Source organism: Staurois parvus, unplaced genomic scaffold, assembly GCF_062004578.1.
Source record: "Staurois parvus isolate SC_StPar_1 unplaced genomic scaffold, SC_StPar_1.0 ptg000229l, whole genome shotgun sequence".
Taxonomy (NCBI): Eukaryota; Metazoa; Chordata; class Amphibia; order Anura; family Ranidae; genus Staurois; species Staurois parvus.
This window is the reverse complement of record NW_028318025.1, coordinates 6,206,600-6,232,329: the sequence shown is the minus strand read 5'-3', so window position 1 is coordinate 6,232,329 and position 25,730 is coordinate 6,206,600. Positions and strand designations below refer to the sequence as shown.

General features: G+C 41.4%; 1 protein-coding gene across 2 annotated transcripts; it reads left to right on the top strand.

The window, feature by feature from the left end:
* The first annotated feature begins 972 nt into the window (after nucleotides 1–972).
* On the top strand, nucleotides 973–23,433 carry LYSMD3 (LysM domain containing 3). Of its 2 annotated transcripts, none has more exons than XM_089679652.1 (3): nucleotides 973–1,114; nucleotides 11,607–11,887; nucleotides 16,426–23,433. In XM_089679652.1, exons 2-3 carry the CDS (start codon nucleotides 11,618–11,620, stop codon nucleotides 16,960–16,962), a joined length of 807 nt encoding a protein of 268 aa, XP_089535778.1. In that variant the 5' UTR covers nucleotides 973–1,114; nucleotides 11,607–11,617; the 3' UTR covers nucleotides 16,963–23,433. The 2 variants fall into 2 exon arrangements, with proteins under 2 accessions (XP_089535778.1, XP_089535777.1); XM_089679651.1 differs by having other exon boundaries at nucleotides 974–1,114; nucleotides 11,604–11,887.
* Nucleotides 23,434–25,730: the final 2,297 nt, after the last annotated feature.

Below are 25,730 nucleotides of genomic sequence, written 5' to 3'. Positions count from 1 at the left end.
GCATGATTGATCCAACCCCATGCTGCCTATCAGTGCCATATATCAGTGTCATGTATCAGTGCTGCCTTTCAGTGCCCATCAGTGATGCCTGTCAATGCCCATCAGTGCAACCTACCAGTGCCTCCTCATTAGTGCCCATCACTGCAGCCTCATTAGCGCACATCAGTGAAGTAGAAAAATCACTTATTTACAAAATTTTATAACAAAAACTAAGAAAAAACTTTTTTTTTCAAAATTTTCAGTGGTTTTTGGTTTGTTGAAGAAAAAATAAAAATCCCAGAGGTGATTAAATACCACCAAAAGAAAGCTCTATCTGTCTCAAAAAAATGTTAAAAATTTCATATGGATAAAGTGTTGCATGACCGCGCAATTGTCATTCAAATGTGACAGCGCTGAAAGCTGGAAATTGGCCTGGGCAGGAAGGGGGTATAAGTGCCTTGTAGGCTAGCGGTTAATAAAACGCTTATAAACGCAAATGTGCATAAACACGATATGCAAACGTGGCTAAACAGACGTTTTTTAACCTCCGTTTCCCAGCAGTTTCCATCATTCAGAAGTATTTTCCAAATGTCCCGTGTACATGGAGCCTGTGTGTGCATGGACACATAACATGCTGGGGAGTTTACTAGCAGTAGAAAAAACGTCAAAAGCCCAAAACAGCTGCTGTAAAAACATCCAGTGAGCATGAGGACTATAGAAGAGAACATAAATAAAAGAAAACATAACAACATAAAGAAAACATAACAAAAAGAACAACAGAAAGCATAACAATACAAAGAAAACTCAACAACATAAACAAAAACACCATAAAAGGCTATACTACACTACAGAGAGTAAAGACTCCTTTTGTCGGTAATAAGAAGACATTTCCTCATACAGATCGCTCAGAACAAAGTCCTGGCACTGAGGTGCTCTGAGAACATACGGGCTGCCCACAGCAAACATGGCTCCAGCAAAATCCTTGCGTGATGAAGTAATCACTTAAGGGAGGGCGTGGCCTTGCGCTGAGCTTGCGGACGTGGCTTTTGATCGGAGCGCGCTTCCTGGAGAGGCGGGAGCGCGCATTTTGGTCAGCTGTGGGGACGGTGGCCGAGATGACCCGTGCGGAGAGAAGGTGAGAGTCGGGCAGGATGAGCAGATTATGGTGGTCAGGGTGAGGGGGGCCCGCCTTGGTCTGCGGATAAGTGACTGCTGTGCCTGGAGGACATAGAAGACGTAGAGAGGAGGCAGAGCTATCCCTATGACAGATGAGTCCGTCCATTACAATAGAATTGTGTTCTTGTAGTGGTCAGTGCCGGCTAGGCATGTCATAGAGGGGCTCATCTCTGACATTTGATTGGACCAGAGTTAAAGAGACAGTCCAATGAAAATGTTTGAAAAAACTCTGTGCCTGAGTTCCAATTTGTGCTGGAATTCATTGGTCAGTAAAAGATGCTAAGCACAGGATTGGCCTGAACTTGGTGAGGAGCTGTCAGTGCCGTCCAATCAGCTGTGGTCAGGACATTCTCTGCCCCACAGCTGTATGTACACAAAGGGGTGGGGAGGTCTGTGACATTTATTTATTTATCATTGAACTAATAAAGACCCATGGCCTTGTTAGGTCAGTGTCATTAGCTATGTGACCATTTTGGGCCAATGATGTCATGAGCATCTCCCAGTTGATTGGGTGGTAATGACCATTTCCATTTGGGTTCAAGCCAAAAAAAAGTTCATCCTTAAAGTGTTACTAAACCCACAACAGTAAAATCAGTCTGTATATTCAGTAAAGCATGCTTGTTATACTCAGTGTGGAACCTAAAGGGTTAATCCTCTGCATTTCCGTGTAAAAAATGATCTTGATTGTAAGCTCCAAGGAGCAGGGCTCTCTAATCCCTCTTGTATTGAACTGTGTTGTTACTGTACTATCTCCCTCCATAATGTAAAGCTCTGAGCAAACTGTTGGCGCTATATAAGTCCTGTATAATAATATTTGATCCTGACTTCTCTGATCCTCCCCTTTTTCCAGTGCCTTCCTCTTATCTCCTAATAAGACATATCGTGTGGAGACACTTTGCACATGCTTAGTTTGGTGTGTGTTGCTAGAGACTTTTTTTTTTTTTTTTTCTTCCTTGGGAGAGTGGATGTTATCACAGGACCAATCAGCACTGTCCAGACAGAGGGCAGGGGTTCTACATTTTCCTAGAGTAGAAAGAAAGCTCCTCCTACAATCCTACAAGCTTTAACCAGTTCTCTGCTGGTCACTGATAGAAATCATAAGACTGCTCTAACTGCTGATGAGAAAAGGTATTTAGCGGTTTATATTTACTAAAATAATTGCATTTCCATGTTGTGTGTACTGTGGGAGATCTGGTATAGTGAATGCAGGGTCCTGGGTTTAGTAACACTTTAAGCTCCATTCACACCTGTGTATTCTGAACATGCATGCAATATTGCACTTTTTTTGTGTGTTTACAAATTGTGGCTAAAACATGCGTTGTGTTTGTGGTGCCTTTCATTGTTATGGGTACTCCAAATGCCTCAAGAAAATTTAGTATTTTTCCTCGCAGAAAAAAGCACAGTAAACAAACTTGCAAGGCTTAACACAGCAAAAAATGATCTACTTTGCTGTGTTTGTCATGTGTAGGGCGGCCCATTGAAAGGACTCACAAAAAAAGGACCATGTTTAACCTCTTCGTGCTGAGAGTATGCATACATTCAGCCTCTCGGCAGGTGAGCCTGGATGGAAAAGGCCCCATATATGGATACCAAAATGTAAACAAACTTGTGCCGAGAGCACGCACTCCCAGCACATTTACCAGCGCCTAATGGAAAGCTCCTGATCGCTACTTGTGATCAGGAGCTTTCCGATCATGTGACTGCTGTGACAGCCAATCACGGGTGGTCACATGATCATAAATCCTGCCCCAACTTCCGGCATCAGAAACCCTTTAAAGGGCCATGAGGCACCTGTGTTAAGGGGTTCAAAAAGCTAGGGGTGAATGCCGTCTTGTTCCCTCACTACACAGCGGTGTTTGTTTAACCTCTTGGCGCCGGCAGCATGCAAATGTGCGGCCGTCTGGGCCTTGATGCCGAGTGGTGTGCAATTAAGAAAAACATATGTGCTGAGAGCGTGCGCTCCCAGCACACATGTCTGGTACTCATGGAAAGGTTCCGATCTCCTCTTTTGATTGGGATCTTTTCCGATCATGTGACGGCGAATCACGGTGGTCACATGACCCTAAAACCCCGCCCCACATCCCGCTTTCTGAAACCATAAAGGACCGGGAGGTGCCAGTGCCAAGGGGTTAAGCTGACCACACACCTTACAATCTGATTGTACAATCATCTTTAGATTTACCAACAAGTATGTGGTGTAAAGTTGACCACACACCATACAATTACCATGCAGTTAGATCTCCCATAAACTCTGTAGTGGAAGGGCCTGCCTGATTTGATACTAATTTAAGGTTTGATCTCATACAGGTTTTAATCAGTCCAAAGGAGATTGTACAATCAGATTGTATAGTGTATGGCCAGCCTAAGGATCTCCCTGATTGGATAGATTAGGTAGGTCCCTGTGTTACGTAGGTTTGGTAAATCTAAACTTGATTGTACAAATATTGAATGGTCAGATTGCAGTATTTAGTGACCTTTAGGCTACATTCACACCGGCTTCCTGTGTTTGGTTCAGTTTGTACTCAAGCACACAGGTGACTATGGACATTAATCACCCGGATCAGCATGTTTCAGCAGTGGGGGCATCCAGGTGTTTCTGATCAGTTTTATGCAGGCCATACATGGATCGAATTCCAAACAAATTTTCTTTAGAAAATTGGAAATTCCGTGAGTTTTGTAATCTGATGGTGCCACCATTGATTTTGAAATTCAAACAACCAAGCCTTCAATTTCACCTCACGTTGTTACAGAAAAATAATTTTTGTGGCCAAGAATTTTCTTTTCTTTCCAGATCACGGCTCATGCTCATTACTTTTTCATTTACATTTCTCTCACAATTCTCCCATCATTGATTCGAAATTCATTCATTTATGAAAAAAATTTCCAACTTGCCCGATCACTCAAATACGATGGTCACAGGAAAATCTGCTGTTTCTGTGACCCACTAATGGTGCGAAATTCTAATGAAAATTCTTAGAAAAGATTTTCAAAAGAAAATTCTTTCAGAATTCGACCTGTGTATGGCCGGCTTTAGACAGGAAACTGAATCAGTGACAAGCTGACACTGTCCATGGTTGTCCACATGTAATCACACATGGAGTTTGTATCTGTAGCTGGGGACAGATGTGCACCCCTGGATACAATAACACCCTGTTGCATTTCCGCCATGCTCCGTGCTTATGACTGTGGTTACCAGGAGAAATAGACAGGTGAATTACATTCCCGACACTCACAGGAATGTAACTGCCACATTTACTTGTGCTCTCAGCCAAACTGTCAAACCATGAAATGGCTGGAGGCATAACTAATCACATGTGCAGCATGATGGCAGTTGAAGATCAGAGGCCAAGATAGCGACATCTTTGGCTGAAAAGTATTGGAAAGTTTAGTTCTGCTTTAGGCCTTGTTCACACCATACTTGCAGAAAAACGGATGGAAGCTGACATGCATCCTCGTGCTCGCTCCAATGAGTTTTATACACATTGCAGATTTCTGCACAGACAAAATCCGTCCATGATACTAGAACAGGGCACATAGAGAATAATTGATTTTGTTGTGCCCCTGCAGAATGTGTGCAGAAAAACTGGCGTCTCCGCACCATGGTGTGAACCAGCCCTTAAAGATAAATAAAAGGTTTGTTTTGGATACTTTACATTGTTATTCCACATTCCCAAAACAGTTGTAAATCCCAGATTCCACTCTGTTGGTCACAAATACCGAAGTGTGGTACACCTACTGTAAGGGCTCATTTACACCAGCCTGCACTGTAAAACGTGTGCTCAGTGGTGCGGTGCTGTGCATGCATACTTGCTATTTTTTTATACACTGCACCTCAATGCAGCCTTCTGATATTACCAGAGCTAGTAGAAAGCCATTTTTTTATCTATGTGCCCTGGGGTAAGCCTGTGTTGGTCTATGCCAATCGAAGGACATGTGAGTGAGCTCTAAAAGATCGTTCGGTCTGTAGGACAAGTTATCGCTGTGTTTCCTTCTTATGTGCAGTTTTCTAAAATATATTGATAGTTTTATGAGGAACCTGCCTCCCCTCTTTTTGTTTGTTTCTTGTCTCACACAACCACATGATCAGTTTACCAGGATGGTAGATTTCTGGGAGGGATATGGGAGGTTTTTATTGCTGCTCATTATATTGTTACTCATACATTCCAATAATATAACAATATACAGAAAAATTAGAATATCGTGCAAAAGTTCATTTATTTCAGTAAGGCAACTTAAAATGTGAAACTAATATACGAGAGACTCATTACATGCAAAGCAAGATAGTTCAAGCCGTGATTTTTCATAATTGTGATGATTATGGCTTACAGCTCATGAAAACCCCAAATCCACAATCTCAGAAAATTAGAATATTACATGCAATCAATAAAACAAGGGTTGTACATAGAGCAATATCGGACCTCTGAAAAGTATAAGCATGCATATCTAGTCAGTACTTGGTTTGGGCCCCTTTTGCAGCAATTACTGCCTCAATGCGGCGTGGCATGGAAGCTTTCAGCCTGTGGCACTGCTGAGGTGTTATGGAAGACCAGGATGCTTCAATAGCGGCCTTCAGCTCTTCTGCATTGTTCGGTCTCATGTCTCTCATTTTTCTCTTGGCAATGCCCTATAGATTCTCTATGGAGTTCAGGTCAGGCGAGTTTGCTGGTCAATCAAGCACAGTAATCCCACGGTCATTGAACCAGGTTTGGGTGCTTTTGGCAGTGTGGGCAGGTGCCAAGTCCTACTGGAAAATGAAGTCAGCATCCCCATAAAGCTTGTCTGCGGAAGGAAGCATGAAGTGCTCCAAAATCTCCTGGTAGACGGCTGCGTTGACCCTGGACTTAATGAAGCACAGTGGACCAACATCAGCAGGTGACATGACTCCCCAAATCAAAACAGACTGTGGAAACTTCACATTGGACTTCAAGCATCTTGCAGTGTGTTCCTCTCCATTCTTCCTCCATACCCTGGGTCTTTGGTTTCCAAATGAGATGCGAAAGTTGCTCTCATCAGAAAAGAGGACTTTGGACCACTGAGCAACAGACCAGGTCTCTTTTTCTTTAGCCCAGGTAAGACGCTTCTGACGTTGTTTGTTCAGGTGCGGCTTGACAAGAGGAATGCGACATTTGAAGCCCATGTCCAGGATCCGTCTATGTGTGGTGGCTCTTGATGCACTGACTCCAGCCTCAGTCCACTCCTTGTGAAAGTCCCCAACGCTTTTGAATGTCCTTTTCCTGACAATCCTCTCCAGGCTGCGGTTATCCCTGCTGCTTGTGCACCTTTTTCTTCCACACTTTTCCGTTCCACATAACTTTCTATTAATGTGCTTTGATACAGCACTTTGGGAACATCCAACTTCTTTTGCAATTACCTTTTGAGGCTTTCCCTCCTTATGGAGGGTGTCCGTGATGGTTTTCTGCACAACTGTCAGGTCAGCAGTCTTTCCCATGATTGTGATTCCTACTGAACCAGACTGAGAGACCATTTAAAGGCTTAGAAACCTTTTGCAGGTGTTATGGTTTAATTAGCTGATTAGAGTGGGACACGTTGAGCCTAGAATATTGCACCTTTTCACAATATTCTAATTTTCTGAGATTGTGGATTTGGGGTTTTCATGAGCTGTAAGCCATAATCATCTCAATTATGACAAATCACAGCTTGAACTATCTTGCTTTGCATTTAATGAGTCTATCTCATCTATTAGTTTCACCTTTTAAGTTGCATTAGTAAAATAAATGAACTTTTGCACGATATTTTAAATTTTTGAGTTTCACCTGTATGTTCAGGTAATTATTATAGTTTTGGAATATGCACATACTGTTTAATAATCTGTAGAATAGGCATACAATTTGGCCTACTTTACCTAACATCGGTAAAATAGTCATACACTTTGGCCTACCTTACATGACATCTGTAGAATAGTTGCACAGTTTGGCCTACGTTACATAACATCTGTAGAATAGTTGCACAGTTTGGCCTACCTTGCATGTTATCTGTAGAATAGTTGCACAGTTTGACCTACCTTACATAACATCTGTAGAATAGTTGCACAGTTTGGCCTACCTTACATGTTATCTGTAGAATAGTTGCACAGTTTGGCTTGCCTTACATAACATCTGTAGTACAGTTGCACAGTTTGGCCTGCCTTACATGTTATCTGTAGAATAGTTGCACAGTTTGGCCTGCCTTACATGTTATCTGTAGAATAGTTGCACAGTTTGGCCTGCCTTACATGTTATCTGTAGAATAGTTGCACAGTTTGGCCTGTCTTACATGTTATCTGTAGAATAGTTGCACAGTTTGGCCTACTTTACATAACATCTGTAGAATAGTTGCACAGTTTGGCCTATTTTACATAACATCTGTAGAATAGTTGCACAGTTTGGCCTACCTTGCATGTTATCTGTAGAATAGTTGCACAGTTTGGCCTACCTTACATAACATCTGTAGAATAGTTGCACAGTTTGGCCTACCTTACATAACATCTGTAGAATAGTTGCACAGTTTGACCTACCTTACATAACATCTGTAGAATAGTTGCACAGTTTGGCCTACATTACATAACATCTGTAGAATAGTTGCACAGTTTGGCCTACATTACATAACATCTGTAGAATAGTTGCACAGTTTGGCCTACATTACATAACATCTGTAGAATAGTTGCACAGTTTGGCCTACTTTACATAACATCTGTAGAATAGTTGCACAGTTTGGCCTATTTTACATAACATCTGTAGAATAGTTGCACAGTTTGGCCTACCTTGCATGTTATCTGTAGAATAGTTGCACAGTTTGACCTACCTTACATAACATCTGTAGAATAGTTGCACAGTTTGGCCTACCTTACATAACTTCTGTAGAATAGTCATACAGTTTGGAGGAAGAGGGAGGGGAGACAAGAGGAGGTGAAGGCAGAGGAGAGGAGAAGGGAGAAGATGGGGTGGGGGGAGTCAAAGAGAGGAGGAGGGGGAATGAGTAGAAGAGAGGGAAGGGTGGAGGAGGAGGGAGGGGAGAAGAGAGGACGTGAAGGTAGAGGAGAGAAGGAGAAGAGAGGTAGAGGGAGGGGAAAGAGGAGGAGGGATGAGAAGAGAGGAAGGGGAGGAGGTAAAGGGAGGGGAGAATAGAGGAGTTGAAGGGAGAGGAGGAGGGAGTGGAGAAGAGAGGAAGTGAAAGGAAGGGGAGAGGATCAGGGAGGCAAAGGGGTGGGAGGATGAAGGACAAGAGGAAGATGAGGGTAAAAGAAGGAGAGGAGGATGAGGAACGGGGGGCAGTCTAGAGGAGGAAGGAGAATAGAGAAGCAGGAGGATGAGGAGGGATAGATAAGAGAGGAGGGGGTGAGGGCTGAGGCATGGGAACAGAGCCCAGGATGGCAGTGGACAGAGTCAGATGAGGGAAGTGTGACTGTCCTGTTCTGTAATGTAAATATCTGTTAAAATAAGGAGGACTCCCCAAGCGCTCACCCAGTGTGTGTATATACAGCTTGTCAGATGTGGGTGATGCTTGAGGTGAGTCCTGGTGCTCCTGTGGCCCTAATTTTAGGTACGCTTATATTGCATTTAAAGGAACAAAAGTATAGAGTTTGAGATGATTCTTGCAGTACTGACTGATTTTTTTCTATATTGGGGGATCAGTACAATATATGGAAATGTTTTTTCATTTGTGTTGTGCTTGTTCCGTTAACGCAGATGTGTAGTGAGTGATAGGACAAGCTTGGTCTATCTGGTATTGAATTGTATTGTAATTGTACCGTCTGTCCTTATATTGTAAAGCACTGCATAAACTGTTGGTGCTAACAATAATAATAGTCTGCACTGCACCATTTTGCCTGTTTATATTATTCGTTTTCTGTAAACATGACCACGGTAGAGTTCAGAACATTGCATTTCTGTTTATACCAGTGTATATAGATAATTCATTGCATGATTCAAGTCTGTAATTGTGCTTCTTTGTCATATCATGACTGTGAACTATTAAAAAGACTGGTTCTTCACCAGTTGGTGCTGTCCTTAGTGCAGACAGTGAACCTGTTTACAGGAGGAGGGGGAGGAGTGAGCAGAGGGTTGACCTGTTCTGCTGTTTCTTCATTGTATGGGCTGGATATGTGGCCAGGCTGTACTGCTGTTGCCTGTGGACATCAGAGGCAAGGCTGTGCTATCTGATGGGGTTGTCTCAATCACAAGACTGGCTGAACAGGAATCATTTGGCAGGTAAAAAAGCTCCTAGAAATAGACTTCATCTGCATGCTGTTTGCCTGGTTATCGTTTTTTAAAGGAAACCAGTTTAAAGTAACTTTTTACTCAGTAGCCTCTTTGTAAAGGAATCATGAATATACTCACCTGACTGGATATTGAAAAGTGTATTGAAAGACTCCACTCCACAAGGTCACTTTAAGGAAAAAAGGAAACTAAAATAAACCTGCTATTGTTGATGTCCCCTTTATGTTGATAACAGTGATTTCTGAGTCATTGATCCAAAGCAGGTATGTCACAAGTGAAGCCAAGAGCAGAGAGCACCCCCTAACAAATGTCATGTTTATCTAGGTTTATTAATACTCCCGTCTCGGATTTTCCAAGAGGGAAATGAAAAGTAGAATCAATATTGTTGTTGGCTTGAAGGGACTTTGTACATGTCACATACCAGTTACAATTTGACAAACCAATGAAGGAAGATCGAAACCTACACTGGTTAGCATTCCATTTACTAAATCACAGTGTGTTATAAACAATTTCCGTATTCCTTTTCAGAACATTTTTTATTTTTATGTTCATCCTTTATTGCACCTCATTACTGATGATCTTGAGCCTCTCCATGTACATTCTCTTCAGTGTCGGTTGTAAACTATTGTTCTGGATTGGATTACTGATAGTGAACACTGGACTGTGCCTGTGCAATGTGTTGCCATTTGTAGTGTCCGTATGAGACACATGTGACAAGGAGACAAGGCAGGAGCACAATTGGAGACAGCTGTCACCCTTTAACAGGAAGTGCCTGAACAAGGACCTTCATGGCAGGATCACCAGGTGAAATGACATTAGCATGTTATAATGACAGGGTTTTGATGTACTTGAACTAAAAGAAACAATAACCAAATCTTTAATCTACAAGTTTCAGTGGTGCCAGTTTATACAATTGTCCTGCAAGGGATACCCATTTCGATTTTTTTTTTGTTTGTTCAACCAAGGAGTTGAGCAATAAAAAAACAAACAAACTGTAAGATCCTCGCATTCACACAAGCAGTGTAGATACAGGGATCTCCCCCACTGTGTCAGTGTATTCTGACAGTAGGGTCTCCACACCACTCTTCTCTCCCTTCCACCAGGGAGCCCGGGATCCGTACCGGCAGTTGCGTCGGCTGGCTATAGAGGTTACCAGAGATCAGATTGTCTCTGATGGCCTCTATGATCTAGTAGGTCAGAAGCAACGTCATGATGTCACTTCGGTTTAGGGCAGATTTAAACACTGCCGTTTATTTTTTTTTTAATCTGATTCTTTCTAGGGTAGAGGAAAGATTTTTCCATAAAGAGGGCCTGTCATGCTTTGTTATCAAAAGAGATGTTTACATTTCTTGTGACAGCAATAAAAGTGATCAAAAAATTTACAGGGACAGTATAAAAAAGTAATAAAATAAATTTAAAAAAATAAAAATTTTAAAGCGCCCCCCCCCCCCCGCCCTTTCCCCATGCTTGTACGCAGTGGTGAACGCGTACATAGATCGTGTCTACATTTGTAAACTAAGTTTGCACCACACATGTGAGGTATTGCTGTGAATGCTATAGCGAGAGCAATAATTCTAGCACTAGACCTCCTCTGTAACTCTAAACTGGAAACCTATAAACATTTTTAAAATGTCTTCTATAGAGATTTTTAAGTACCGTCGTTTGGTGCCATTTCACAAGCGTGCACAGTTTTAAAGTGTGACATGTTTGGTGTCTATTTACTCAGCGTAAAATCACCTTTTATATTGTATAAAATATTGGGTTATATGTTGTATATTCTTGAATTAAAATGTATTTATTTACTTTAAATTGCATTTGAAAAACCACTGCACAAATACTACGTGACATAAAAATTTCAAGGGCCACCATCTTATTCTCTAGGGCCTCTACAAAAAATATTTATATAATGTTTGTGGGTTCTAGCTAATTTTCTAGCAAAAAATATTGATTTTACATGTTAACAAAGTGTCAGAAACGGCCTGGTCAAATGGCAAGCTTACATTGGGTTGTCAGAGATAACTATTTTGCTATGCTATAAAATGAAAATGTATGCTTTGACCATAGAATTCCTTTTTTTTTTTTTTTTTTTGTTGTTACTGCTTTAAACCTAGGTGAAATGTGGCATGTTATTAAGGGCACTCATTTTTGAGCAAATTAGTTTGTGTTATCTTGTGTGTAGAATTGTCTAATGAATTGTGAGTAATCACTCTGTACCTTTTTAATTCTCTTCAGCAGATACTGTAACGATGACTGGCAAGCACCCTTCCCGCAGTTACCTGAAACCAGCAGCTGTGTCATCCACAACACTAGGTCATAGCTATCACTTTGCACCTATGGGCAATTCAGAGAATGACTTATCAGAAGAGGATCCTGAAGAATATGAACTACGGCCCCGAGGGAGAGAGAAGACTAGAAGGAGCACTTCCAAAGAACGTCTTGATGACATCATTTTTATCAGCAAGGACATTGCGGAAGGGGACACCCTAAATTCAATAGCCCTCCAACATTGCTGTACTGTAAGTACTTCCTTGTTTTGCTACTTCAGCATACATTTTAACAGCTTGAGTTCTGGCCTGTATATACCACTTTGTTACCAGGCCATATTTAAGTTTTCAGGTCTGGGAATTTTTTTTTGTACTTAAATTAATTGTATACCATTTTATGAGACATAGCTTTATTCGATGGTATTTATTAACTACTGTTTTTTTTATTCTTTAAAAAGTCAACATTTTTGAAAATAAGTTTTTGAAAGTAGACACCCCAAGGTGATCCTATTCTTTTATGTGACATTTTTTAAAAATATTAAGAAACAGGCTTGGTATTGACGTGGTTAAATAATGGAAATTGGTAATGGTGCACCAGATACAGTGCATTATTAATGTACAGGTAATACACAAATGGAAGAGGAGGTGAAGGGGTTAAAGTGGAAAAGGCTGAAGGTTTTTTCTTTCATGCGTTCTATGAATGAAGGTAAAAAACCTTCAGTGTGCAGCTTCCCCCAATACCTACCTGAGCCCAATCTCACACCAGTGCTGTGGATGAAAACAGCAGCTCTCGCTCCTCATTGGCAGAGTCACAGCAGTGGGAACCATTGGCTCCCGATGCTGACAATCACAACCAGTGAGGAAGGGGCATGGCCAAGTTGTGATCTGTGTATCTCTGGACACACAGAGGTAGCTCGGGAGCAAGCATGTAGGGAGGCATGGGCTAGGAGTGTCTACTAGGGTGGACCTGAGAAGAGAAGGATTGGGGCTGCTCTGTGCAAAACCATTGAACAGAGCAAATAAGAGTAACATGTTTGTTATTTTAAAGAAAACGGAACCCTTAGTATCACTTTAAAATACAGAGACAGGACGAAGATGGGATATATACAGAGGGGTAAAGGGGTTAAAAATGTTCCCCTATAAAATAAACTTAAAGGATAAGTTCACCTTTTCACAAAAGTTCACAAAATTAATAAATGCACATTTTTTTGCAGATAAAAAAATGTGCCTTCATTATTTTGGTCTGCAGGAGCCTGTAAAGCAATTGCACCAATGATCAGCAGATCACTGGTGCCATAAAGGTCTCCTGCAGATATACTGACATGAAGAATCAATGAACTGCCACGGTGCTTCACAGCTCCGTGGTAGTTCATTGAGAACTACAAGCTGGTAGCTGCTAAAGCTGTCGGGACTTGCAGTTCATTCACAGAACTCTGGAAATGAGTGATGTGGCCATGTGGGTGGAGCCCCACACGGCCGCGCTGTTTTCAAATCTGACAGTACGGGGAACTCCCCCTCCCGTAATTCTCTTGCAGCATTGGTAACATGTTCTACAGGTGAACCTAAAAACGGGTAACCTGTCCCACAGGTGCACTTATCCTTTAAAGTGTTACTAATCCCAGGACCCTGCATTCACTATATCTGGTCTCCCACAGTACACAGAACAAGGAAATGCAATTATTTTAGTAAATATAAACTGCTAAATACCTTTTCTCATCAACAGTTAGAGCAGTCTTGTGACTTCTATCAGTGTCCAGCCAAGCACTGGTTTAAAGCTTGTAGCAAGAGTTTTCATTTTGCTCTAGGAGGATGCAGAACCCCTGACCTCTATCTGGAAAGTGCTGATAGGCCCTGTGATCACATGCACACTCCCAAGGAAAAAGAAAACTCTAGCAATACACACCAAATTTAGCATGTGCAGAGTGACTCCACATGATCTGTCTTATCAGAAGATAAGAGGGGGGGCACTGGAAGAAGGGGGGAAGATCAGAGAAGTCAGGATCAAACAGCATATTTACACAATTCAGAGGATTAACCCGTTGGGTTCCACAGTGAGTATAACAAGCATGTTTACTGCATATACAGACTGATTTTACTGTTGCGGATTTAGTAACACTTGAATAACATTTTTTGCTTCCTACCCTTCAATCATTAAATCTTTTTTTCATGAAATCATTTGTCCCTTCCCTTCCTCCAATGTTAGAAAAAGGGAGGGGGCTCTGTAATGTACAGTATCGCTTTTGTGTACATTTGTGATTGACTGCCACAGTGATCACAAAGAACAGAGCCACTGTGATTGGCTCAGTGCTTTTTGTCTATGATCAGTGCTAATGACAGTGACACTACTGCTTTAAAGCATACAGTGCTAGAAAAGTGGTGAAAGGTCAAATGTTGCAAAAAAAATTGTGTTTTGAAAAATAAGGTATGTGCCTACAGGATAAATTTAGTTTTTTAGGACAGTTATAATTTGTATGTGCAACCTCTGCAACCCCACCATGTTTTACAATTGTCTGTCTCCACCGCTCTGAGATGTTCGCTGGGCGCTACACAGCCTCTTCTCCAAAAGTCTCCTGGCAGGGCTCTGCATCTTCTGCACATATGCATCAAAGTCTTGGCCAACTGGCCAAGCACTGTCCAGTCAAAAAAAAGTGGCCTGTCCACAGAAATGAAAGCTGGTTGTGGTGTCTGTGCATGGAAGAAGCAGAGCCAAGCTGCAAGACTCTTGGAGAAAAGGCTTTGCGAATCTTGACAGGCTTCACAGCATAAAATCTCAGAAGAGTGGGGACAGGTGGCCTGTTCCAGCCATGTTCAGTTTAGACATAAAGAGAGGCTGCTCTAACAAAGTTTTATTTTTTTCCTTATATGCCTGACTGGTAGAGTGCTTGTTGCTTTGCTGTATGCAGAAAGCTAAGTTGGAGTAAAGTCAGAAGTCTGCAAATGTATTCTGATCCACTGGTTTTACTTGGAGCAACAGCTGTGCAACTGACATTTTTCAAAAGAAGAGGACAGCAAGGGTAGCCTCTATATTTGCTCTCTACAGGTTCTCCTTCGACATCAGGGCCAAAGAAAAATTGACAAAGTATATATGCCTCTTGTAATTAAACTTGAATCATGTTATCCTTTTGAGTATTTCTTCCAGATCTGTACAGAAATCCACCATGAAATAACTCCTGTACTTTGCCTCTATGTAGGAGTTTCCTGTACTAAAGACCAATCACTGCTGCTTTCCTTCCTTTTGCTGGATGCCTGGTATTTGTCCACTACTCTGTAGTTTTTGGCAGGGAGCCTGTAGTGAGTGGACCTGATTTGTCCCTCTTACAGCTTTGTTCTGTGCACATACTATGTACAGCATATTGCTGATGTCTCTGCAACTTTTAAAAGGTAGTATCTGGATTTGCAAAGGCATTTGGCACACAAAAGTGAATTATGTCCTTTAATGCTAGTGAGGAATATATTTAGAGAAACACCTGTGTGTCTAGAGTGCAGCCACGCTGTGGGAGTCCCATAGACCTTTCTAAATAAAGCTTTTTTTAATTGTTTTTTCTGCGGTTACATTGAGGTACAGTGAAGGAAATAAGTATTTGATCCCCTGCTGATTTTGAATGTTTTCTCAATCACAAAGGAATGATCAATCTAAAAATAGAATGGTAAAAAAAAAAAAGAATGGTAGGTGTATTGTAACACTGAGAGACAGAATAGCAACAAAAAATTCAAAAGAAATGCATGTCTAACAAATGATGTACTGATTTGCATGTTCATGAGGGAAATAAGTATTTGATCCCCTATCATTCAGCAGGATTTATGGCTACCAGGTGTCTTTCATACAGGTAACAAGTTGAGATTAGAAGCAGTCTCTTAAAGGGAGTGTTGCTAATCTCATTTTGTTACCTGTATAAAAGACACCTATCCACAGGAGCAATCAAACAATAAGATTCCAAACTCTCCACCATGGCAAAAACCAAAGAGGTGTCCAAGGATATCAGGGCCAAGATTGTAGACCTACACAAGGCTGGACTGGGCTACCAAACTATCGCCAAGCAGCTTGGTGAGAAGGTGACAATTTCTCAGGTGAAGGTGCAATCATTCTCAAATGGAAGAAACACAAAACAACTGTCAGTCTCCCTAAGTCTGATGCACCATGTAAGATCTCACCTCTTGGAGTGTAAGTGATCATGAGAACAGTGAGGAATCATCCCAGAACTACACATGAGGATCTTGTCAATGATCTCCAGGCAGCTGGGACCACAGTCACCAAGAAAACAATTGGTAACACCAACAAGGATTGAAATCCTGCAGTGCCCGCAAGGTCCCTCTGCTCATCAAAGCACATGTCCAGGCCCTTCTGAAGTTTGCCACTGAACATCTGAATGATGCAGAGGAGGACTGGTTGAAAGTGTTGTGGTCAGATGAGATTTGCCACCAAGTATTATGTCATGTTTTGTGAAGGGGATTAAATACTTATTTCCCTCATGAACATGCAAATCAGTGCATCATTTGTTAGACATGCATTTTTTTTTTAACTTTTTGTTGCTGTTCTGTCTCTGTGTTACAATACACCTACCATTCAATTTTTAGACTGATCATTTCTTTGTGAGTGGGCAAACATTCAAAATCAGCAGTGGATCAAACACTTATTTCCATAACTGTATATGTCTAGCAGAATTTTGTTTAAAAAAAAAAATTGTTTCCCTAAAGGCTGAGTAAGGATCTTTTGTAATTTTATAGAGAAAAATTACAGATGTCACTATTTATCTTAAATATATTAACTTATATGCTGTGTATCTCTACAGGTTGCAGATCTGAAAAGAGCCAACAACCTCATTAATGAACAGGACTTTTTTGCATTGAGGACAATAAAAATTCCTGTGAAGCGTTTCAGTTTATTGGCTGACCCACAGTTTTCCCCAAAGGGTAAACAATCCAGGACTCTGCCTGGCCAGCCTTCAGAAGACCAGCAACACAGTTTATTTCTTGAGGCACTACCTTTAGAGACAGCGGACAGTTTTCTACAAGAAGTAGATCGAGATATCAAGCACATAGTGATGTCCACCGACGTGACAAAAGAAAACCTTCATGAAGTTGTTTCTGCTTTAAGCCAAGATCTCCAATTTGAATCTGATTACAAAGCGGCCAAACCAAAAGACCCATATTATGGAGCAGACTGGGGATTGGGTTGGTGGACAGCTGTTGTCATCATGGTAATCGTTGGAGTGGTCACACCAGTATTTTATTTTCTCTATTATGAGGTTCTAGACAAGGAACCGCATTTAAACTCATCACGTGTTGCCAGTCCTTCAAAGGTAGACTCAACTCCTGGAAATAGTTAACAGGTGCAGCCTTCCTGTGGAACTAAATTTGTGCTCTTACCTGCACCTAGATAAACCAGGATGGGTATCCTAGCAGGAAACAATGCACTGACGTTTGGCAGAGCAATACAGAGTCGGAAGATAGAGATTGTATTTTATGTGAGGATGCTGCTTTAGTATTACAATGCAACTGGTTCTTGTGTGAACATAAATCTATTTTTGTATATGGTTGCAGGTATTGAAATCCTTTGGACACAGAATAACCACATATTTTTATATTTATTATCCTGATAAATTTTAGCGCTCTAAAAGTAAACCTGTTATTTCTCAGAGCCCACACAACTAGCCTTTTGAATGTAAACTTGATTTAAATGACTTCTCAGCCTGTTAATTCAAGGTAGCCTAACAACCCACTCAGCACACCCTGTAGTGTAGTGTAGAGCATGACTCAATAGGTTGTTGAAGGTTCCACATTGTATTATGGGATGCTCCGAGGGCTGTCCTCATTGCTGACTTTTTTCCAAAAGTTAGGGTTCACCGCAGCAACAGATTGCACAGCTACTTGTGTAGCTCTCCACTGGGCAGGGTATAGTCTACATTTTTAAAGCCTAACTGAAGTCACAGAAATGCAGTCTGTAAGTTGTGTTACAACCTGCATTATATATTCTTGCCTCCCCTTTACTGATACAGCATGTGTAATGTGTCTGAATGTGAGCCCACTAGGCACCCAGTGCACCCAGTAATCAGCACTTAGTAACAGGCCTAGTCTGACACACTCCGTCTTTCTTTGCAGTACAAGTCCGTACGGACAAATGTGTTGATGGATGATGTTGTTACTTAGCCCTGACAGCACAGAGTACTGGAATATTTATATATTTTATGGAGTGAAAGTCTTTCAAAGCAATGTGTGGCTACAGACCTATGAAGGGATAAAGAGCTGTGGTACGTGGGCTTTAAAATTAGATGTGAGAGTTAAATTTTTGTGTTAATTGCTACATTATTTGTCTGACAGCATTAAGAGCAACTGTTTAACAAGCATCTCAATATGCAGATTGTGTCATGCAAGTTTGAAGCATAGCAATTTTTTTAAAAGCATCAAGAACTTCTTCATGGTGTTTCCATGCTTTTAACAGTCATAAGCTTGTGGAAAATTAAAAGATTAAAATTTGAACATATCATAGCTCAGTAGGTCTAAATTAAGAACTTTGATCCCATGATGAATTGTGAGTTTTGCATATTCTGCCCACAGACACTGATTAAATTCCTGCAATAGGAGCTATTACTAGAAGAAAAGAACCTGTTACCCCCCCCCCCCCCACCCCCCATCTAAATCCATACAGGGGTTGCTGAGCTGTGTCGTAGGATAGCAAGTCCCACCCAGCTGCCTACCTATCCGACAACACAAATCAACAGAGATGGATTTCTGAGTGACCGCTCCAGATTAGAGGGGGTGTAACAGGCAATGCACACAAAGCCTGCACAGCTCCCCCCCCCCCCCCCCCCCAAGCTGCTAGACAGAGCATTGCTGTGCTGCCTGCTCATCTACGCTGTTCAGTTTACACTGAGCCTGGAGCTCTGCAGCCTGCTATTCAGGAGCACAGAGAGTGGAAATTATGAGCCTGCGTTGTGAATGATCGCATCTAGAGAAAAGAGCTTTCCTTCATGAAAACAAAAGCTGACAATAGCTTGAATCAGGTACTGTAGGTTTGGACTAGTGTAGTAGCCGATGTGTGCTGTTGTCATCTTGTGTTTTTTGTGAATTAACGTGCTCGTCTCCGGCTGCCGTCATTTAAAACACAAGCTCACAGTTTCCACTCTCTCTGCTCCTGTGAATAGCAGACTGGAGTTCTGGACTCTGTGTAATCTAAACCGCAGAGATGAGGAGACAGCACTTCAGAATGGAGAGGGACGGGACTCTGTACTGGATGTAACTCTACCCTTCCTCTCCATGGGAACAGATTTAACAATCGGTGTAGCATATTTTAGTAATATACTGCCTCTTTGTACATGGTATACTATGGTAAACCTTATTGTTCTATCATTACTTCGTCGCAGATTGGGAACAAGCATCCAGTCAGTGAAATGTCAGTATGTAGTCAGTGAGGCACAAGCATGTTCTGTAGCAGGTTGTGATGGCAGGATAAGGAGGACAACCCTAGAACTTGTACATTTTTAAAAAGAAGTTGGCATGGCAGCTTTTTTGTTTACACTTTTAGGATTATTTTATTGTTTTAATAATTGTAGTTGGTAAGGCTGATTTAAAACCCAACTCAAATTTTTACCAAAAACATAAAAATACATAGCCCTGCAGTAAGTAAAGTAAAAAAAAAAACAGCTCTTACTGCAATACTTGCCTCCTTGTCAATGCTTTACTGCATGGACTCTCTAATGTACCATCCAGTGCTGTTCCTCTGCTGGATTGAGTGGGCTTTCATTTTCTTAGAGATCCTGTTGCCAGACTATTCCTTTCAGCACTAACCTTCCCATCAAATTATGTAGGGAATGGGGAAGGTAGCAGTGCGTGGGTGCTTGGCCAACACAGACAGTATTTAGACACTTCCAAAAGAGGAGATAGCTATGAGACGCAAGGAATGAGTAGGGCGATGCTGGGGAGTGAACTGTTCTTAGAGAAGTCAAGATTTCTAGCAAGTTTAAAGGCAAATTGCAAATGAATAAAAGTAATTTATGGAAAGGAAAAACACTTCAAATGTGTTCATATTTGTGAATAGTATGTAGGTATGTACTTTCATGTTCTACCTTTTCTGCTTCTACACTCATTTGTAGTGCTGTCTTTCATGGCTGTTACATTTTAAACAGAGAAGAGTATTTTGGAATGAAACACATAAATGCATTTTCATACATGTTTTATTCATATCTGAAAACCAATAAATGTATGTGAATGTCTTGGTTATGGTATCCTAAGCACCGATACAGTGTAGTAAAATGTACTTATTGAAAAAGCTCCTAAAATATAAGGTAGATGTGAGGCTGGCAATCCAACCCTCTCTGCTTTACTTAAAGTAAACCCATTTGGATTCACAATCTCCTTGATCTACAAACCTAGTTCCAAAAAAGTTGACAGCAACATGCTTCAAAAAAGTTGGGACAGGGCCATGTTTGCACGGTGTAGCATCCTCTTCTTTCAACAACACTCTAAACAACTGGGAAGGCCAATTACTGGAGTTTTTAAAGAATGTTGCCCCATTCCTGCTTGCTATAGCAGTCTAACGTCTTAAAGTGGTTGAAAAGGCTGAAGGATTTTTTCTATCTCTATGCATGAAGGTAAAAAAAAAACCTTTTGTTTGCTGCCCCCCCAATTGCAATCCAGTGCCATGCACGAGAGCCTTGGCTCTCCGGGACTCTCCCGCCTCATTGGTTGAGACAGCAGCAGAAGCTATTGGCTCCCGCTGCTGTCAATTGCAGCCAGTAAACCAATGATGAGAGAGAGGTGGGGCCGAGCCACGGCTCTGTGTGTGAATGGACACACAGAGCAGCAGCCTGACAGCAAGCCTGCTTTGGTAGCTTCATAGCCTCATTGGGGGCACTTGGCAGGAGGGAGGAGCCAGGAGCGCCAGTGCGGGACCTGAGAAGAGGAGGACATGTTTGTTTTTTTTTTTTAAATGCCTTTAATATCACTTTAACACTCTTGCGTCGTCTTTGTTGTATTTTTTGTTTCAAGAGGCGCCAAATATTTTTAATTGGTGAGATGTCTGGACTGCAGATGGGCCAGTTAAGCACCTGGACTATTCTACTATGAAGCCATGCTGTTGTCATAGATGCAGTACGCGGTTGAAATATGCAAAGGCCTTCTCTAAAAAAGATGTCATCTGGATGGGAATATATGCTGCTCTAAAACCTGGATATATCTTTCAGCATTGATGAGGTCTTTCCACATGTGCAAGCTGCCCATTCCATATGCAGTAAGGCACCACCATACCATCAGAGATGCAGGTTTTTGAACAGTGCTGATCACAAGCTGGAAGGTCTCTCTCCGCTTTAGTCTGGAGGATGCGGCGTCCATGGTTGCCAAAAAAGAAAGTCACATTTTGATTCGTCTGACCACAGAACAATTTTATACTTTGCAACAGACCATTTTAAATGAGCTTTGGCCCAGAGAAGACAGCAGCATTTCTGTATCATAATCAGATATGGCTTCTTTTTTGCATGATAAAGCCTTACCCTGCATTTTTGGATGGCACAGAGAACTGTGTTCACAGACAGTAATTTTTGGAAGTCTTATTGAGCCTATGCAGTGATGTCCATCACAGAATAATACCTGTTTTTAATGCAGTGACGTCTGAGTGCCTGAAGAGCACAAGCATCAAGTATTTCGTTTTTTGGTCTTTTGCCTTGCACACATAGAATGCTCCAGATTCTCAGAATCTTTTGATGGTATTATGCACTGTAGATGATGGTATATTTAAAGTCATTGCAATTTTTCTCTTAGGAATTTTATTCTGAAATTATTTGAAAATTTTTCACAGATTGGTGAACTTCTACCCATCTTTACTTATGAGGCATGCCTTTTTTACCCAGACATGAAACTGGCCGGCAGGGGCGGACTGACCATTTGGGAACTCGGGCACTGCCTGAGGGCCCGGGGTCAGTAGGGGCCCCATGAGATGCCCCTGGTACCTTTCATAGGCTTTCTTGGGTGTGGTGTGAGTGTAGGCAAGGACACAGGGGCCCCATGATCTCCTATTGCCCGGGGGCCCCTTGAGTTGTCAGTCTGCCCCTGCTGGCCTGTTGCCAAGTAATCTAATTAGTTGCAGAATGTTCTTCTAGCTCTTCTTTGTTAGTATCACTTACTTTGCCAACTTATTGTTGCCCTATCCCAACTCTTTTGAGACATGGTGCTGCCATCAATTTTAATTTAAATTGTTTTTTTTTTTCTTAAAATGGTACATTTTCTCAATTTAAACATTTGATATTTTTTCTTTTTACAAAGTGTCCCAGCTTTTTTGTAATAGGGTTTGTAAGACTGATAGGATGACACGTGTGTTTCCTCTTTGCTGATTTGTATACATTCATTGAAGACATATATGTGGATCTGTCCCTCTCCTTGTGATGAAACTTCGTGTTCAGTTGTGTGCATAGTTGGCGCTTCTCACTATGAGTAAACGGGCCAACTAAGCGATGATTCGGATTGGCCCTCTGACATCATCTTAGGATGGCCAGTTTCATGGTGAAAAAAATCTGTGTATTAACCCTAAAGGTGACAAACACTATCCACTTTAGGACAGGCACATTGAAGATTTACTGCTACAATGCAGCCACTCTGCGCAGGATCGTGTGTGTGTGTGCGCGTGTATATATATATATGTGTATATATATATATATCTCTATCAATCAGTGAGTCCCCGCCAATGATTCATTGCCATTACCCGGTGAGCGGTGGAACGGATGACAGAGAGAGATCCGTGTGGGTAAACGACACAGATCTCTCTGACAGTGGTGATGTGTTGGTTTTTGTCTCCCTGCAAAGCAGGAAATAAAAACTGGCACATTGCTTAGTAAAAGCACCACGCAGTTAGCACATTAACACTTTTTAGGCACACAGCCCTTTGATTGCTCCATATGTTAACCCCTTTGTACCCAGTACAGTGTCAGTGTATTTTATTAGCACTGATCACTGAGTTAGTGTCAGCCAGTGTCAGATTGCCTGCCACGGTATCACAGCCCCGTTATAAGCCGCTGATCTCCGCCATTACTAGTATTACAAAAAAAAAATTCTAGTATATTTATGGTCATTTGTAGACTCAATAACTTTTGCGTAAACCAATTAATATACACTTATTGGGATTTTTTTTTTTTTACCAAAGACATGTAGTAGAATTCATTTAGGCCTAAATTTATGAAGAAATATTTTTTTTTTTTTCTCAAAATGTTTGGTCTTTTTTTCCGTGTATAGCGCAAAGAATAAAAAAAACCCAGTAGTGATAAAATACCACCAAAATAAAGCTCTATTTAATTTGTTTACAGTGTTGCATGACCGCTCCATCTGCTATGTAGTGCAAGGGCCTTACTGATGTGATAAAAATGTTATGAAATGTTTATGGTTGCCCTCATAGTATTTCTTCCCACACTCCAAATACATGCTGGTAGGTTAATTGGTTCTTGTCTAAATTGGCACTAGTATGTGTTTGAATGTGAGTTAGGGATCTTAGATTGTAAGCTCTTTGAGGGCAGGGATTGTAAATGTACAATATATATGTAAAGGGCTGTGTAATTTGACGGCACGATATAAGTACTGTACCTATAATAAAATAAATAATATCTATGTCTATAGGAGATTGTACAGAGATTGTATAATGTATGGCCAGCTTAACTGCTGCAGGCTCTCTACAGAATGTCCAGTGTTAAACTTTAACTTTGCCACCTGTTCTTGAAGTGACATGCATTTCTTTTAGAATCTGAAGAAACCATCACTTTATATACATTGACACAAGTAGTCCTGGAAACCAGCCAATGTATTAAATCTTTGCTCATGTACCTATTCTAGTACTTGTTTTAAAGTCACATGAAAGATGTGTCACTATAGCAATAGTGACACAAATCCTGCATTGCGTTATGTTCACGGTGGGACTTTATGGCTTTGAATAGTCTGATGGAATACATTCTATTGTTTTTGAGGAGCTCTTCAGCCATGGAGATGTGTTCATTGCTGTACTCCTACTGCCACCAAGTGGTGAGCTGTTCTATTGCAATGAATATAACCTCATTGCTAGTTTGAATGTTTTAGCTAGGAGAGATAGAAGGCAACAAAATGCAGAATTAAGGAACCAATTACTGTAATTTAGGAGCCATTAGGCATTTTAAGGAGTCAGAGGATTTTTGCCTCAAAGTAAGTGCCAGCTGTAATTTTTTTTTTTTTTTTTTGCACACTTTAGGGTTACCTGGCTCCTGGGAATGTTTCAGTCTTAGAATAGACTATTGAGTGTATGCTGCACATTTAGACGCACATCTGTAAGATGCAAGCCTGCATATCTGCAATTAAAGAGAAATTATGAGATCGTTGCTTAATAAATATACAAAGTGTACACCCAAATTCTTTCTTGTCCATTTGAAGTATACAGGAAGTCTTTCGCCTTTGGGTTATATTGCCGCAAACAGGAGGATTGGATATTGGCAAACAAACTGTACACAAGCCCAAGATTGCCCCCCCCCCCCCCCATCTACCACCAGTATATTTTAAGTTCTTTTTGCTAGTGTCTTAGGAGAGTGGACATCTTATCTTCAGTTCTGCTGTGGTAAAGACTAACCATTTTTTTTGCTAAAACTTGTTTTCTTTGATTTTATATTCACTGAGGACAGATCTGTACACCACTGCTGGAGTGTTGTCTTTTCAGTTGCTGCTATCTAGCATTGTCTTTCTGAGTCTGGCTTTTGGAGTACAGTGTTTGGACCCCGCTGGACTGAATGTTGCAGGAATAACCTGGAGATGACCTTCGGGCTCTATTCTGGAGAGTGGTCCAACTTGACCCTAGATTACTTTCCACTAAGATCTCCAGGGCATCTGATGGTGCTGTATCTGCAGCCTAGAGTCACATTGCGCTCTACTCTTGGAGTCTGTTCCATCCTCGGAATCCACTTTAGATAGGCAGAGGAATCGGTCACACCTGACTATTTGGCTGAGACCTTCACCATGGTCATGCAAGACTTTATGGACTACAGAACAATTTGATTCTTATTGCATTTGCCAGACAACGTCTCATTTGACTGGCTCTTGATAATATCAAGGATACTGCAAGAACACCCATCTTCCTCAGTGTAGGAAGCCTAGCAAACAAATTCTCACTCTGACTGTTAATAAATGCCCCTTTAATTTCTAAACCCCCTCAATATCAGTTTTTAACCCCCCCAAGCTTTGATGCCAGTCCACCCATAGGGTCTAGATCTTAGTCTTCCAAACAGTCTGATAATTCTTGCTTGGCAAGGTCCATTCTTTCTGGAGGGGGGGCCGTTTGTTAGTTTTTGGGGATGCTTGGACCTCAGATGCTCTGGTGTAGGAGGAGGTATACCAGGGCTACGAGCTGGAGTTTTTCTCTCTTCCCTCCAGTTTCGCATATCCACCCTGTACCACAGTAAAGAACAGATCTCAACTGAGCCGTGTTGGGACTTCTGAATCAAGTTTTCAGGGGGTTCCCAAATGCAAAATAGGCATCTGGATCATATAACTGAATGTCTTCATTCAGGGTAAAAACATGTTTCACCTATATCAAATGCCAGCTTTAGGCGCAAGGTCCTTCAGGCAGCTCTTGGAGTTGTTTTCCTGGGCCTTTTGGTGATTTGCAGTATTGACTGTGGCTTTTTAGATATCCAGAAGGTAACAGAATACCAGTGTCCCTCAATGGACAAGAAAGAAAACAGAATTCTAATAAAAATACCAAAGTAACCCTTTTCTGCTTTGCTACAAAATTGAGGCATGTAGGTAGTAAGATGGGTTATTCTGGGCTGGCCTACAGTAATTCTGTTTTACCAGTGTTAAATCATCTTATATGCAGCAGGATAACCTGACCGTTTAAAGATTTCCTATGTCCCTCAACAGACTCCAAGAAAAGGATTTTCAAATGGAGTAATGTAAAGGGTTATTTCACCTTTTCTGAAAAAAAATTAAAAGGTGAACTAACACCACATCCCTCACCATTCCCCTGATCTCCACTGTATTTACCTCCCATGAGTGCTGAGCTTTCAATGCCAATGCTGCTTGTGCAGTAGGGCAAGGATTTGCCTACCTACCTACCCTGCCTACCGTAACCCCCCCATCACTGCACTCCTTCAGCCCTACT

What these genes read in the sequence shown, in the direction of transcription:
- LYSMD3 (XM_089679652.1), top strand. Translation starts at nt 11,618, where the DNA reads ATGACTGGCAAGCACCCTTCCCGCAGTTACCTGAAACCAGCAGCTGTG. An exon ending in CCCTCCAACATTGCTGTACT is followed by an intron (nt 11,888 to 16,425) that starts GTAAGTACTTCC and finishes GTATCTCTACAG; the next exon opens with GTTGCAGATCTGAAAAGAGC.